General features: G+C 39.3%; 1 protein-coding gene across 1 annotated transcript in view; it reads right to left on the bottom strand.

The window, feature by feature from the left end:
* The window catches only part of pex14 (peroxisomal biogenesis factor 14), a 138,920-nt gene that overhangs the window by 66,790 nt on the left and 57,999 nt on the right, over window positions 1-14,131 (bottom strand). Inside the window, exon 3 of the mRNA XM_034173243.1 lies at window positions 1,120-1,204. Coding sequence (XP_034029134.1) covers window positions 1,120-1,204 — 85 coding nt within the window. The remainder of the gene's footprint in view (window positions 1-1,119; window positions 1,205-14,131) is intronic.

The following is a 14,131-nucleotide window of genomic DNA, read 5'->3' as shown; positions in this document are numbered from 1 at the left end:
TACGTTAGTTGATGATTTTTATGCCAGAAACGGCACCAATGCGTTTTGTTTACTTCTGGGTTGGTCGTCGTCATGAACTATCCAGTGCTGTGAGTTAACTAGCTGACTTTACTAACATTTTACGGACACATACGAACTGCAGAATGACATGCTTAGCCCAGCAGTTCTTCTACATTTCCGTCAAGCCGTTTTGTGCACACAATGCTGCTCAGCTTAACAGTGACGACCGGTGGCTAATGTGAGAACTTTCACCAAACACATCACATGACAGTGTCTGCTACAACCATGGCCAAACAGAGGAAGCTTTCCTTTTGGAGGAATACGAGTGACATAGAGGTGCTCGAGTGCTCAATCAAGTGATGGTACATGATAACTGACATTTTGAGGTAAGACACTGAAGTTTTGTTGACTAAAATATGATTAGCCTCCTGTGTACCAGGATAAAAAAAAACTTTAGTCAGGAAACAGAGAAACTTTAGACAACTAGGGCACTTTAAGCAAAGACTAACGTCAAAAAATTCACCAACTAAGTGAGTTTATTCGACTAACAAGGCTTCTCTATATTAAAATTTCTAAAATTGACCCTCCTTAAACCCAAACTCAATGCAAGTCTCTACAACTTGATATAAATTATATAAAAATATAAAACCCAAGATGATGGGTTGTATAAGTAATGCCCACTTTGGTATAACATATGTAATTAGTTTTCTTGCCAGTTATCTTCAGACAAGTCAGGGGATGGATACATGTACATTTCCAAGTCACTGAATATGTCTTGGAGTTAATTCACATCAGTCTTTAAGGGATACAAACTGTATAGTACTGTGTGGTGACTGTGTGGTGAGGAGGCAGTTCTCAAAAATTAAGTTACTGTGCAAGAAGGAGACAAGTGAGGAAAGTCACCAAGACATCCAGACAACCCAGAAGAAATTATAGGCTTCTGTGGCATTTTTGCATTTTTAAAAGAACTTTTAATGTTGAGAAGCCTGAATTACTTTGCTGGAGACACAGTGGACCATACATTGCAGGAAAAATCTGCCAGTACCGGTATTCTTTTTTTGTTTTTTTTGTTTTTAAGGGCTCCACATTTCTAACAGTATATCTAACAGTGTGTCTTACCTTTTTTCTTCAAGAAGGCTTTTCTGGTGGTCAGTGGACTCTGACGTACTTTTGGGTTCTCTAGAAATTTTACAGCCGTGGCAATCTAAGGCACAAAAAAAAATCTGTGTTAATTTCTCCTAATTAAATAATGCTAAAGGAAGAAGATAATGTTTGTAGGGAAGTGATGCCTTTAACAGAATAAACAAGAGTCTAGACATTCTGCAAGACAAAGATTCATCATAAATCCAGACCAAAAAAATAAAAATAAATAAATAAATGGATTCCATTTGCTTCTAAACCCCACACCCAGCAGTGAGGAAAAAGACCACCTGACCACTTTCCAGCTAAATGTGGGGAATGAGCAAATCAGCAGTTATAAAATTAGCCCATCAAGAGTGCCGGACAAATGGAGTATGGAGCTTAATTTGCTATTACCCTCTTAAAGACAAACTTCCATTCTTAAGTGCGCAGTGGAAGAAAATCTATACTTAATGCAGAGGTGATCATTTGTATCTAATAACTTGAGAATCCTAGGCTGAAAACTTCTGTAATTCTTCCAGTTAAAATCCAGCCATGATCAAATCATCCAGCCTGAATGTTGTAATGACTTGAAACGTTAATGCACTAGAACGTTAAATAGCATCAGAACATCAGTAGTTTTAAGTGCACTGCGTTCATCGATTCTATTATGTTTCCTTCGAGAGCACTTAATTTTCCACCCCAGTATGCATGTTGCACGACCGGTGAGAGAGGAGGGGGGGGGGGAATCTTCCCCCAATGGCATAAAACATAAATTTGAAGTGGGGCGCCATGATGTGGCGCCTTCTAAAATTAGATAAATATGTAAGAACACAGCAAAAAGAGGAACCACTAACCGAGGGGAGGTTTAGATGACTTATTATCGGCCCCCTGTGGCCCCGTGATCAATTGTAAAAGTCATCCCTCTAATAGGTGAAAGGTTTTTGATTACTCTTCTTTTCTCTTAGTGAAAGATACAAGATAGATTTGAGCGCCCTGCCGTGGTAATTCATTTTGGATAATGCATTGCATATACTATGAACCTGTTTCAATCCAAAAGAATTGCAGTTTAAACTTGTCCAAGGGGGGTGCGTGTGGCAAAGAGGCTCTCTTAAGAGCCAGACGTCGGTCACATATTCACAGTACTACTAGTAGAGGATCACTGCAGATGTATGTTTATGCAACTTTATCAGAATTAACCTTTCATTAAGCAACAGTTCTACTGTATATGTATTATGAAAACCTCTACCCACAGATGCTTCAAAGAAAAGCTACACACCGAGTCTGCAGGAGTGTCAAAATGTAACAATCTGATCCCAAGAAAGAGCATAACCTTGATGTGTACTACGGTTACGCAAAGGATGTGGAATTTCCTGGATCTGCATGTACAGAAGAATTATTAAAGTCAGTTATCCAGAACCCTCTTTGTGACAAACAGATTAAACCATTTACATGGTGAATGCCCAATTTATGTTCTAGACAAAAGATATATATATATATATAAAAAAAACCTAACAAACGAACCAACACACAAAGAATATATATATATTACACACACACACACACACACACACACACACACACCACACACCACACACACACACACACACACACACACACACACACACCACACACACACACACACACACCTTGGTAACTAGACAAAATAATTTTGCCATTGGCATAACTCTTACAGTTAAAGTAAGTGAGCTGTCCTGCCTGCTTCTGATAAAGACACATACCAGTTGTAATAAACACGCTAAAATCTAATAAAACAACATTAATTCCTGTAAATACTAATGCAGGCTCCATGAGCCCTAAATGACCTAACAGAGAAGGAATATGCTGAACAAGCAATCCTTGTTTACGTTCCCTTAAATTTTCAACAGCATAAATATTGACAAAAATTTGTGTCAGTGTTAATAAGCATAAGTATGATATCTTAGTCCAGACCACAGCTAGCTCAGTGCTAACCTAATGAGGGCAAATGCCCATTTGGTTAAAACTACAGTGGTAGATCTTTAGGGAGAGGAAAAGTGCACTTCTTAGCAGATGACATAGATGCTTTGCGCAAGTTCCACCCAGACATCTCAAATCAATTATAACCACATTGCACAGGTTTCAGTCTTGTCTTGTTATCGACTTATGGATCATCCCAGTTATAGTGTTAGGTAGCACGCAATTGGGCTTTTAGGGAGTAAGCTTCACAACAGTACAAGAAACATACAGGTTGTAGCCTGCGTAACAAAAATATGATCATCTTCATCCTATCTGAAAAGTAGTAAATCTCTTTTTTGCTAGAAAAGTAATTAGGCTTTGTTGTAAAGCGCAAACTATTAATGTACTAAAAGTGCCTCACGTGAAGAACAATAATCTTTACAAACCTGATAACCAATAAAGTGCCCAGTAAAACTGAAAAATCATAGACAGAGATAACATTAACCAACATGCTTAAAGAGAGTGAAGTTGATGAACGGACTAGATTACAGCAATGTTATTGACTTTGTATTGGATAAAATTTTGCAATGCACTTTTCTGAAAATTACACTTGATACCTTGAATTGCGAGAACTGAACACAAAATGTGATTAGGTTTGAACCGCAGGTGGGATGCTGGAGGGAATCTTTGTAAACAGTTGTGTGTTTGCACTCTAACTAGCAACGGCACTCAACTGTAATATAGGAAGAAGACCTATGGATGTGTTGCAGGTGTGCATTATGAGACTTTATTATATTAACAGTCAGGAAATTGTGACTCTGAAATAGCGATTTATCACTGCAGATTAAGCAGATGTGTTACCAAATGAAAATGAACAGTGTTGCTGTTGATATTCAGCCCAGATTTACTGCCAGTCATTCTTGAAGAATAAAAGTGTATTATGTAAAAATGATGTAAACCTTCCCTTCTTTACTGCCTGCTTTGTGTTGTAAATCTTTGGAATTCTTCTCAAAGGACAAATGAGCATTTTGATAAAAGAAATACACACACAAAAAAAAATCACCCCTTAACAGACACAATTTCAATCTAATTTTCAATAAGAATGTGGCTTTGAATTATTTAAATGAAATACTGCACTAAAAGACTACTTATGAGAGTACATATATGTATCAGTGTCTAGTCTAGTTTTGCAATGTTAAAATAAAAACTGCTATTAAAATATTTCAAGCACAATCTCTTTATCTGGATCTGTACCATTTAATCAGAGGCCACTCATAACTTCAGCTTTGTGAAAATTAGTGCACTAGTAATTTTTTTTTGCAGTATCAAAAATTCTGCTGAAATGTCTTGAACCTGGCATTTATTCAAACAGCCCCAAAAATATAATATACAGGGTGTTTTAGAAAAATTTAGATAATTTTGTCATCTAATAACGTGACCAGTGTTTATTCAAATGAGCTTAAATTTTAACAGCATGTGTAGAAATAACTCAATATCCTATGTTTAATTTTTCATAGGTTTTATTTTCAGGTATAGAAATGCCATTCACTGGAAAAGGTGTTTTGTGTCATTCTTCTGCGTGAAGACTGTGCAGCTTGTATATGTGAAAGAATTTCCTAAAAATGTATCAAATGCAATGCCGAATTGGCAGAAAAATATTCAAGGAAGGCTGTCTGTGCAAAAGTATCAGAAGAGATGATGGAGCGGAAACAGAAAACTTTTTTGCTAAGCCAGAGGAAGTCCATAAGAAAACTGGAAATCCAGATTCCTCCAACGACAGTTTGTCGTGTCGACCAACTTGAAGTGCGCCGTGTCACAGCTGGTGCGCATACTGAAAACTTGTGAAATTGTTCACGAAATCCATATACCCTTTAATTTCTCATTCGAATTTTGATGAATGAATCTTACTGTGCTCAACATTAAGCCTGTTTAGTTTAATTTCCCTAAACTATGTAGTTACTCAGATATTTACATCTCAAATGATATCAAACTTTTTGAAACACCCCGTATCTTTTATAGCTTAGGGCTCAACGTTTTTACAGAGTAACATCAAAAAGATTTCATTACTTTTTGAGTAATCCTGCAAACACAACACAAAGAGGCACAGGTGAACTGATCATCTCCCTATCAAAAATAACAATTCATGCCACATATGCTTTTTGAAGAGAATTAAAATGCTGTGCGCTTCACTACACCTTAATCTCTGACACCACGTCCACAAGAAGGTACAACTACATTTTGTCTTCAAAAATGAAGACACCAAAGGCACAATGAAGCCTGGAGTTGGGTGGAGGTTAGTATGGAAGGGCTAAAAGGAAATCATTAGCAAGTATAGGATTCAGTCTCAGTGTGAATCAATTCATTCCAAATTGCCCTGGCCTGTACATTTGTGGAGAAGTGCCCCTGATATAATAACACACTGACAGACATGGACAAAAATTGTGTTAGACTTGTCTCAAATTTCCCCCCCAAACACACGTTCGGAGGTCCAAAAGACAGAGGAAGACAGAGATGGGGAAAAATGAAGCTCTATATTAATTTGGTGCTTTCATGGGTAATTTGCTATCACGGGCAGTCGTCTTAAATGACTTAACTCAATACCTTTATGGTACCAGAACCCTGTGTTTTAATGTAATTATTGTATTTCCTTTAGTTGTCTAACTGCTTGATGTTGCCAACAGCGCTTTTTAATCTTAACAGCTTTAAATGCCCTTCTAATTGTGACATCTTTCCCGCCTTAATGTGACCTTTAGTCGAGGAAGCAAAGCCTCATGGGAGCAGCTATAGGGAATTATTGACCCTGAGAGTGACTGGGAAGTGAGACGTTCACCCGACCATTTAGCTAACATTTAAGTCCACAGTAGCTCAAAGGCTGCAAGCAGCATGGACTACCACGCTGACACTGAACTATTACAACAAAGAGTCTACAACAATCAATCAATCAATCAACTTTTTTCTTATATAGCGCCAAATCACAACAAACAGTTGCCCCAAGGCGCTCCACACTGCAAGGCAAGGCCATACAACAACCATGAAAAAAAAAAAAAAAAAAACCCCAACGGTCAAAAGACCCCTATGAGCAAGCACCCGGCCACAGCGGGAAGGAAAAACTCCCTTTCAACAGGAAGAAACCTCCAGCAGAACCAGGCTCAGGGAGGGGCAGTCCTCCGCTGAGACTGGTTGGGGCCGAGGGAAAGAACCAGGAAAAAGAGATCGATCACTAATGATTAAATGCAGAGTGATGCATACAGAGCAAAAAGAGAAAGAAACAGTGCATCATGGGAACCCCCCCCACAGTCTACGTCTAAAGCAACATAACCAAGGGATGGTCCAGGGTCACCCGATCCAGCCCTAACTATAAGCCTTAGCGAAAAGGAAAGTTTTAAGCCTAATCTTAAAAGTAGAGAGGGTATCTGTCTCCCTGATCTGAATTGGGAGCTGGTTCCACAGGAGAGGAGCCTGAAAGCTGAAGGCTCTGCCTCCCATTCTACTCTTACAAACCCTAGGAACTACAAGTAAGCCCGCAGTCTGAGAGCGAAGCGCTCTAATGGGGTAATATGGTACTACGAGGTCCCTAAGATAAGATGGGACCATGATTATTCAAAACCTTATAAGTAAGAAGAAGAATTTTAAATTCTATTCTAGCATTAACAGGAAGCAATGAAGGGAGGCCAACACGGGTGAGATATGCTCTCTCCTGCTAGTTCCCCGTCAGTACTCTAGCTGCAGCATTCTGAACCAACTGAAGGCTTTTTAGGGAACTTTTAGGACAACCTGATAATAATGAATTACAATAGTCCAGCCTAGAGGAAATAAATGCATGAATTAGTTTTTTCATATCATTTCATTTCTTTTGTATTGTATTTACCTGTGGCCCATGCTTTTTGTAGTGTTGTCAAATAAACATTAATTGTCCAAAACTAAACTGTGACATCAATTAAATAAGCTCAAATGCTGATTTTGATTCATATATCAAAAGATAATCCAGTACAGACCTACTTTTGCAATGATTAAAGTACCAATCGCTTGGCTTTGTGCACACCTGATCCTGTAAGATCTCAAAAGTTAAGCAGAGTGTGCAGGGATTAATCTTTGGCTGGGAGACCGCAGAGGAACAACAGGAGCTGTGCATGTGTTCCTCCACATAAAACCGGAGTTGTGTCAGGAAGGGCATCCGGCATAAAACTACCAAATCTCAGCACGGACCTCTAACAGATCCGCTTTGAGCAGCTGGGGCCAGCCAAGAGAAGGGGAAAAGAAAAAAAGTAGTAAGTCAACAAAAGAATAATTACATATGGTCAGTATTCTGTGTGTTATAGCCCCTGAATGTGTTCGGTCTTTACTGAATAACTGTAACTTCTGAAATCTAAAGGTGAGTCAACATTTTAACAGATGAAAAGGGGTCATGGAAAACTTCATTGACATTTGCTTGCAAAGGTTTAAAAATAACATGCAGTGCTGTATCACTGTCAGCGTTGGAGCCATGGGCAAAGCTTCAATGGTGACATCAAAAGCACATTATGCAATTCTTGCAAAGGAGTGGCATGGGGTGTGGGTGGAGGGGGTGGGGCTGGTGGACGGAAATCAAGCTTTTTCAAAACGGGTGCATGCCGAGATCAAACTTTCCATTCAGTGGCTTTTCCCGATCAGACCACTGTCATCACAAACATGGAAAATTTGAGTTGTTGATTTGTAAGAAGTACAGAGATAAAGTATATGTGACCTACTGACGGCACTGTAACACTGTACAAACTACAAACAATCTGCATTTAACGTTTTAAAAATGGCAACAGATGACAATCATGTTCTGCTAAAGTTCTCATCAGAGAAAAGATGCTGAACAATGGTGATCATCTTCTTGCTGAGATAAAAACACACACAAAAAAAAACAGAAAAGGATATTTTTACTGCAGCATAGAAATGCAACTAATGCCCCATGTATACAGGACTGAGACCTATATAAGACCTACAACAGCGTGACATTTTGTCATCTCTCACAAGTCTTGGCTAGTCTTCGCTGTGATCAGTTATTTGCGTTTGCACACATGCCTGTATCTCAGGCCTAGTACACAGCGCTGTTTTCACAGCAAAATGACTAATTATCTATCTGTTTTGTCCTTTCATCCACACTAATCCACTGTTTTCCTTACCCCTAAACATACTTATTTGAAACCTTGTTTGAAACTGTAATAAAGTGCAGTAACATTAACTGCCAGCAGGGGAAGCAGGCATGTGTGTCATCCTTGTGAAGGTGCTTTTAGTAACACAGAAAAAGCCGTCATCTCAGACCAGCACGTAGCAGTTATTTTCCAACTTTCCTGCCTATTTTGGATTTAACTATCACTCTACAACTCACAAGAACGATTTTAGGGACAAAAAATTACTGACTTCCTGTTACACATAATAAGGATACGATTTCTGAAAAAGACACCGCATTTTCCGGAGTAGAAGCCACACCAGTTTAAAAAAAAAAAAACCCATGCCTCTTGAAGTGGAAAACCCATATATGAGTGACACTTTTTCTGTATCAGTTCTTTAATTTTGGTAATTTTGTGCATTGTGGTTGTGTACTTTTTATTATTGCCATTTATTCTTTTATTATTAGTTTATTTTGTTTAGTGCTTTGATTCCGGGGAAAGTTATATATAAATAATCATTATAGTTATTCTTATTAACAACGAATGAAGGATATTTTGGTATACAAGTCACACCAGAGTATAAATCGCAGGGCCTCCCAAATTAGTAAAAAAAAATATATGTGACTTAAACTCTGGAAAATACAGTAACTACAGTGATGTGGAACAAGGATGGAAGAAGACTTTAAAAAAAATAAATGAAGAACATTTTATCACGGTAAATCATTTCCAGCATAATTCCACAAACATGCACAAAGTACATGATGTTTCCACAGATAAAGGCTGACATTACAGATGTTCAATTAAACAGGGCAGTGAGAAATGAATGATTAAATTCCAAATGTACATTACTGTGCAAAAGACTGTATCAACCACAATGTTTTTTCCATTGGTGTTTTTAAGTGTGTGTTTCCATCACTGTCACACAGGAACATAATTACATATTTTTATTTACTTTAAAAGTTGTATTTAGGTTGTATTTTACTACTACTACTACTACTACTACTACTGATCTACTTCCACATTTATTTTTAGATTTGTCAAGGAACAAATAAATCTGAATAACTCAATGCCGTGTTACTCTGTCATATCATTTTTATTACCCTATTCTTAATTTTTATTATTTATGTATATCTAAGTTTGTGGTATTTCATGCAATCTGGTGTTATTTCCACACTTATCTGTTTAGCTTCTGTTATGGTCGAGTAGTGCATCTGGAAAGTACTCACAGTGCTTCACTTTTTCCACATTTTGTTATGTGACAGCCTTATTCAAAATTAGAGCAAATTCATTTTCCCCTCAAAATTCTACTCACAACACCCCATAATGACATGAAAAAAGTTTTTTGAAATTTTTGCAAATTTATTAAAAATAAAAAACTAAGAAATCACTTGTACAGTAACATATGGTACATAAGTATTCACACCCTTTGTTCAATACTTTGTTGATGCACCTTTGGAAGCAATTACAGCCTCAAGTCTTTTGAATATGATGCCACAAGCTTGGCGCACCTATCTTTGGGCAGTTTGGTTCATTCCTCTTTGCAGCACCTCTCAAGCTGCATCAGGTTGGATGGGGAGCTTCGGTGCACAGCCATTTTCAGATCTCTCCAGAGATGTTCAATCAGATTCAGGTCTGAGCTCTGGCTGGGCCACTCAAGGACCTTCACAGAGTTTTCCTTGAGACACTCCTTTGATATCTTGGCTGTGTGCTTAGGGTCATTGTCCTGCTGAAAGATGAACCGTCACCCCAGTCTGAGGTCAGGAACACTCTGGAGCAGGTGCGCTGCTATGTGCCTTTTACTAAGGAGTGGCTTCCGTCTGGTCACTCTACCACTCAGGCCTGATTGGTGGATTGCTGCAGAGATGGTTGTCCTTCTGGAAGGTTCTCCTCTCTCCACAGAGGAATGCTGGAGTTCTGACAGAGTGGCCAATGGGTTCTTGGTCACCTCTCTGACTAAGGCCCTTCTCCCCCATCGCTCAGTTTAGATGGGTGGCCAGCTCTAGGAAGAATACTGGTGGAGCCGAACGCCTTCCTTTTATGCTTGATGGGGACCACTGTGCTCATTGGGACCTTCAAAGCAGCAGAAATGTTTCTGTATCCTTCCCCAGATTTGTGCTTCGATACAATCCTATCTCAGAGGTCTACAGACAATTCCTTTGACTTCATGCTTGGTTTGTGCTCTGACATGCACTGTCAACTGTGTATGTTGATGAAACTCCTTGCTTGTTCCTGTTTGCTTTCATAAACGACGCTTAGTGGTGTTGTTCACCTTAGTGCATGCATTCAACCAATTAGCATTGAGGCCCATCCAGTGGCAATTCAGGGCCAGTCAAGTACACCGCCTGCAGGAAGGACTCCCCTGGTCCCGAATAAAGGTTCCCCAAATTCACTTTTCAAGGCCATCCCTGTGGTGGAGACACGCCCAAAGGTGTTGCCCCCCCCCCCCTTAAATAACTCTCAGGTTCCTGTCATAGAAACAGGTCTTTAGGTGACTCCACTGCAATCCCTGGCAACGTTCAGCGTCATATTGCAAAACAACAACAACAAAAACAGCAAACAACTCCCAAATTCTATTCAAGTCACTAGTTATGTCCATGTGCCAAGTACTCCACTGAGATTAGGAAACTGCAAACTTCTGCAAAGCAGACTGATTTTCACATCCAGCCAGATTTAAGTTTGGTGCAGCAAGCATTTCCAGGACTTCAACTCGGTCCTTATGGAAACTACAAATTTGTGGTCAGTTTTCACACATCCAATGGTACAACTCCAGGAGTTCACACATCCAATGGTACAACTCCAGGTACTGAAACAAGAACCCAGCAACCCCAAACTTTTGGCACAGTCAAGGAGCATTTAGCCATTTTCACCAGTTACCAGATCTGTGAGGACTGATCGATCACCCATGACCACAGGAGTGCCACGTGTAAGGCAGTCACCAATCACAACCTGCGAGTAAAAAAAATCACCATCACCACAGTGTACACAGAGTGAACAAACTGGACACCCAAAGAATACCAAATACAAACTTCACCGAGTCTGCCATGTTTCATATCAATAGTCTTTTTGCTTAATGATTCCCTTATCGTTCTTTCAGAGCGGCCGTTGTTTTTGAGGGTGTTTGTCAGGAAAATGGGCATTTCTCTACGTTGATTGCTGACCCTGCAGCGGCTCTGTAATCAACCGCTTCTGCACAGCGACTGCACTTTGAAGCATGAACCAATGAATCTTAATTTTTCCCAGCTAAAACCCTAAAGAGCATATGCCTGTGAGTAACATATACCCTTTTATGTTAAACCGGCCTGTTATGGTCTTCTGAAACAGATGATAGATATATTTTATAACTCAAAAACGGGACCGATGCAAACGCGTTAGCATGTCTATGGCGTTTTCAATGTTAAAGTTAGCATTAGCTGGTCGAGCCTCAGCATGTTTGTGTACATTTGTTTTCTGTATAATAATTAATAGCTCAGCGTTTGTTGTCGTAAAAGAGTCAAATGTATAAAAAAATTGTAATTTTTTAAAATTTATTTTCATTTATATATTAATAATAATAATAGCAACAACAACAACAATAATAGTAATAATAACTCTTCAGAAGCAGTAAGTCCGCTTCTTAATTCCTCTCAAAGCCATTAAAATATGTCAATCATGACTGTGAGTCACTTTTGTGCAGATTAAAGTCGCTAAGTGGGACTCTTGTCTTGTTGCAGTCAAGAAACGAGAATCGTCCTCCGTTCCGTTGGCAGAGCTCCAAACACTGTGCGGCTCTCTGCCGAGACAGAGTCCGGTCGGAATTAATAACTTCAAAACGAATTGCTGCTTTAAATAAGATGACACCTCTTTCCTCAAACGCTGTAATACAGAAAATAAACTACGACTAAAATGTTTTTTCTTCCCAAAATGAGACATCCTGCATACTTTATGAAATAAACTGATGCTGACGTGCAGCACAATGAGCTACAAGAGCTCAGTTCAGATGTATGGAAAGACATTCATGCCAATAATGTCTGAAAGGAAATGCTTTTGACAAAAACTACAGATTTTGTTTATTTCTATTTATGTTCAGAGATCAAGGAGCCACCATGTACAGTTTATTTAGGCCCAGAGTTTAAGGATCTAGTGACCAATTTCATATTTATTTACTTTAAGACTCAATAAAATGTTGTTGACATAGAAAACCTGTAAAGCCTACTAAGAGAACACAGAAAATTCACAAGCGGTATCGATAAGGGAATCGATTCGATAAGCAGAATTGATAATGGTATTGATATCGATGAAATCTTATCAATACCCATCCCTAACCATGCTCCATGTTCCCGCAGAATCTCGCGCATATTGAAATGTATGTTGTAGATGCGTGGAGCATGCATTCGGCCGTTTCCATCACCGATCTTCAGCAATGTTTGTTAGCATCTTTAAATGCGCAGGAAGCTGTAGGAAAGAAAGACGAACAAGACGCAAATCTAACAGAACGCTTTGAAATTCGAATTGAAATATGTTTAAACTGCAACCACCAAAACCCGGACAACAACCAGGCAAGAGTTTTGCTAAAGGAATTGGCCAGAAGAGGAAGCTTAGTGATGATGAGTTAAGGGAGAGAGACAGGCTGTATGAAAGAAACAAGAGGAAGAGAGGTTTTGTCCTGACCTGGCCACAGAAATGACCGTGGCTTGGTCACGACCAAGAGAAGAATGAGGTTTTCTGACAAATCTGCAGGGCCTGTCCATTGTATGCTGACAAGTAAGTAAAGTATATGCTTGGTCCTGGGAGACCCTGGCTGTTTTGAAGCTAGTTTAAAAGTCTAACCAGCTTGCCTTTGTGGAAACCCCACGCTGACAACATTAGCAAAGAAGCTTATACTTTTTAGTTTTGATATGGACCTACATCTGTATTTTACATTTCTGACTGTGAGTTAGCCAACTCTGAGGGTTGCTAAAAAAATGCCCTTTACATTTTATGGGAGTCACTTTATTTTTTTACACTTGAAAATGCCCTCTGATAAATTCTATTTATTTTTTTTTTTTAACTTCATGATCCATAGACTATTTTATGTTTTTTCTGGATTGGTTTATATTATATAGGCAGTTTTATTTGCAAGATCATGGAATATCATGAACTCTTGCTCGCAAAACCATGGGCCACTGCTCCTACACTGTGGGCCTCTAGCTTCTAAATTTTATTGGCCCTGCACCCACTAAGATCTTGCTGCTTCTAGGTCTGCAGACCTCAGAGAAGCCTACAACTGCAGTGTAGATCTTTCCAAGCTCCCTTGATAGTAATGCAATGGTCATGACTGAGGAGAGAAAGGATGTTCCAAGTGCCAACATGTATGAGCCGCCTCAGGTTTGGACCTGGTCATTGTCATGTAGTGGATGATCCCTCAGCACTGCATCAGTCTTAAAGGTCCAGAGACAAGAAGACTGGTGCTGTCCCAGATTTGGTGTTAACATCCAACAAACAAGGGGCCCTATTTTGATGACAAATGCTAAAAGGACTTGCACAAAGGGTACATGCCCATTTGAAACATGTGCACTTCACCTTCACCTGGCATATTCCCCAGCAGGAATATACCACTTTGAAAACCCCTGCCCTAGCGTAACCATAATACACAGTCATATTAATATTACACCACTGCAGGTAACTGGCAATATGTGCAGGCAAGCAGAGTGTACCTGCATTGCAGAAACCACCCATGTCACAGCACGTCTAGCTGTTGTATTCTTTGCTTTGTTTGATAGCACTGGACATTAGCCCAGGCTTTTGGTGGTCTAAGGTGCAAACCTGTTCTGATTATAGAAGATATGTTTGCTTTATACAACAGATGATAACTGTGTTGGATGGAAACGAGCAATGATACTTGCAGTGCTTTGCACCAGGTGTATGACACAAAATCTGCAAGATGCATGACCTAGTGTCCAGTCAACCAGCATTGTACA

Source organism: Thalassophryne amazonica, chromosome 6, assembly GCF_902500255.1.
Source record: "Thalassophryne amazonica chromosome 6, fThaAma1.1, whole genome shotgun sequence".
NCBI lineage: Eukaryota > Metazoa > Chordata > Actinopteri > Batrachoidiformes > Batrachoididae > Thalassophryne > Thalassophryne amazonica.
This window is presented reverse-complemented; position numbering and strand designations above follow the sequence as displayed.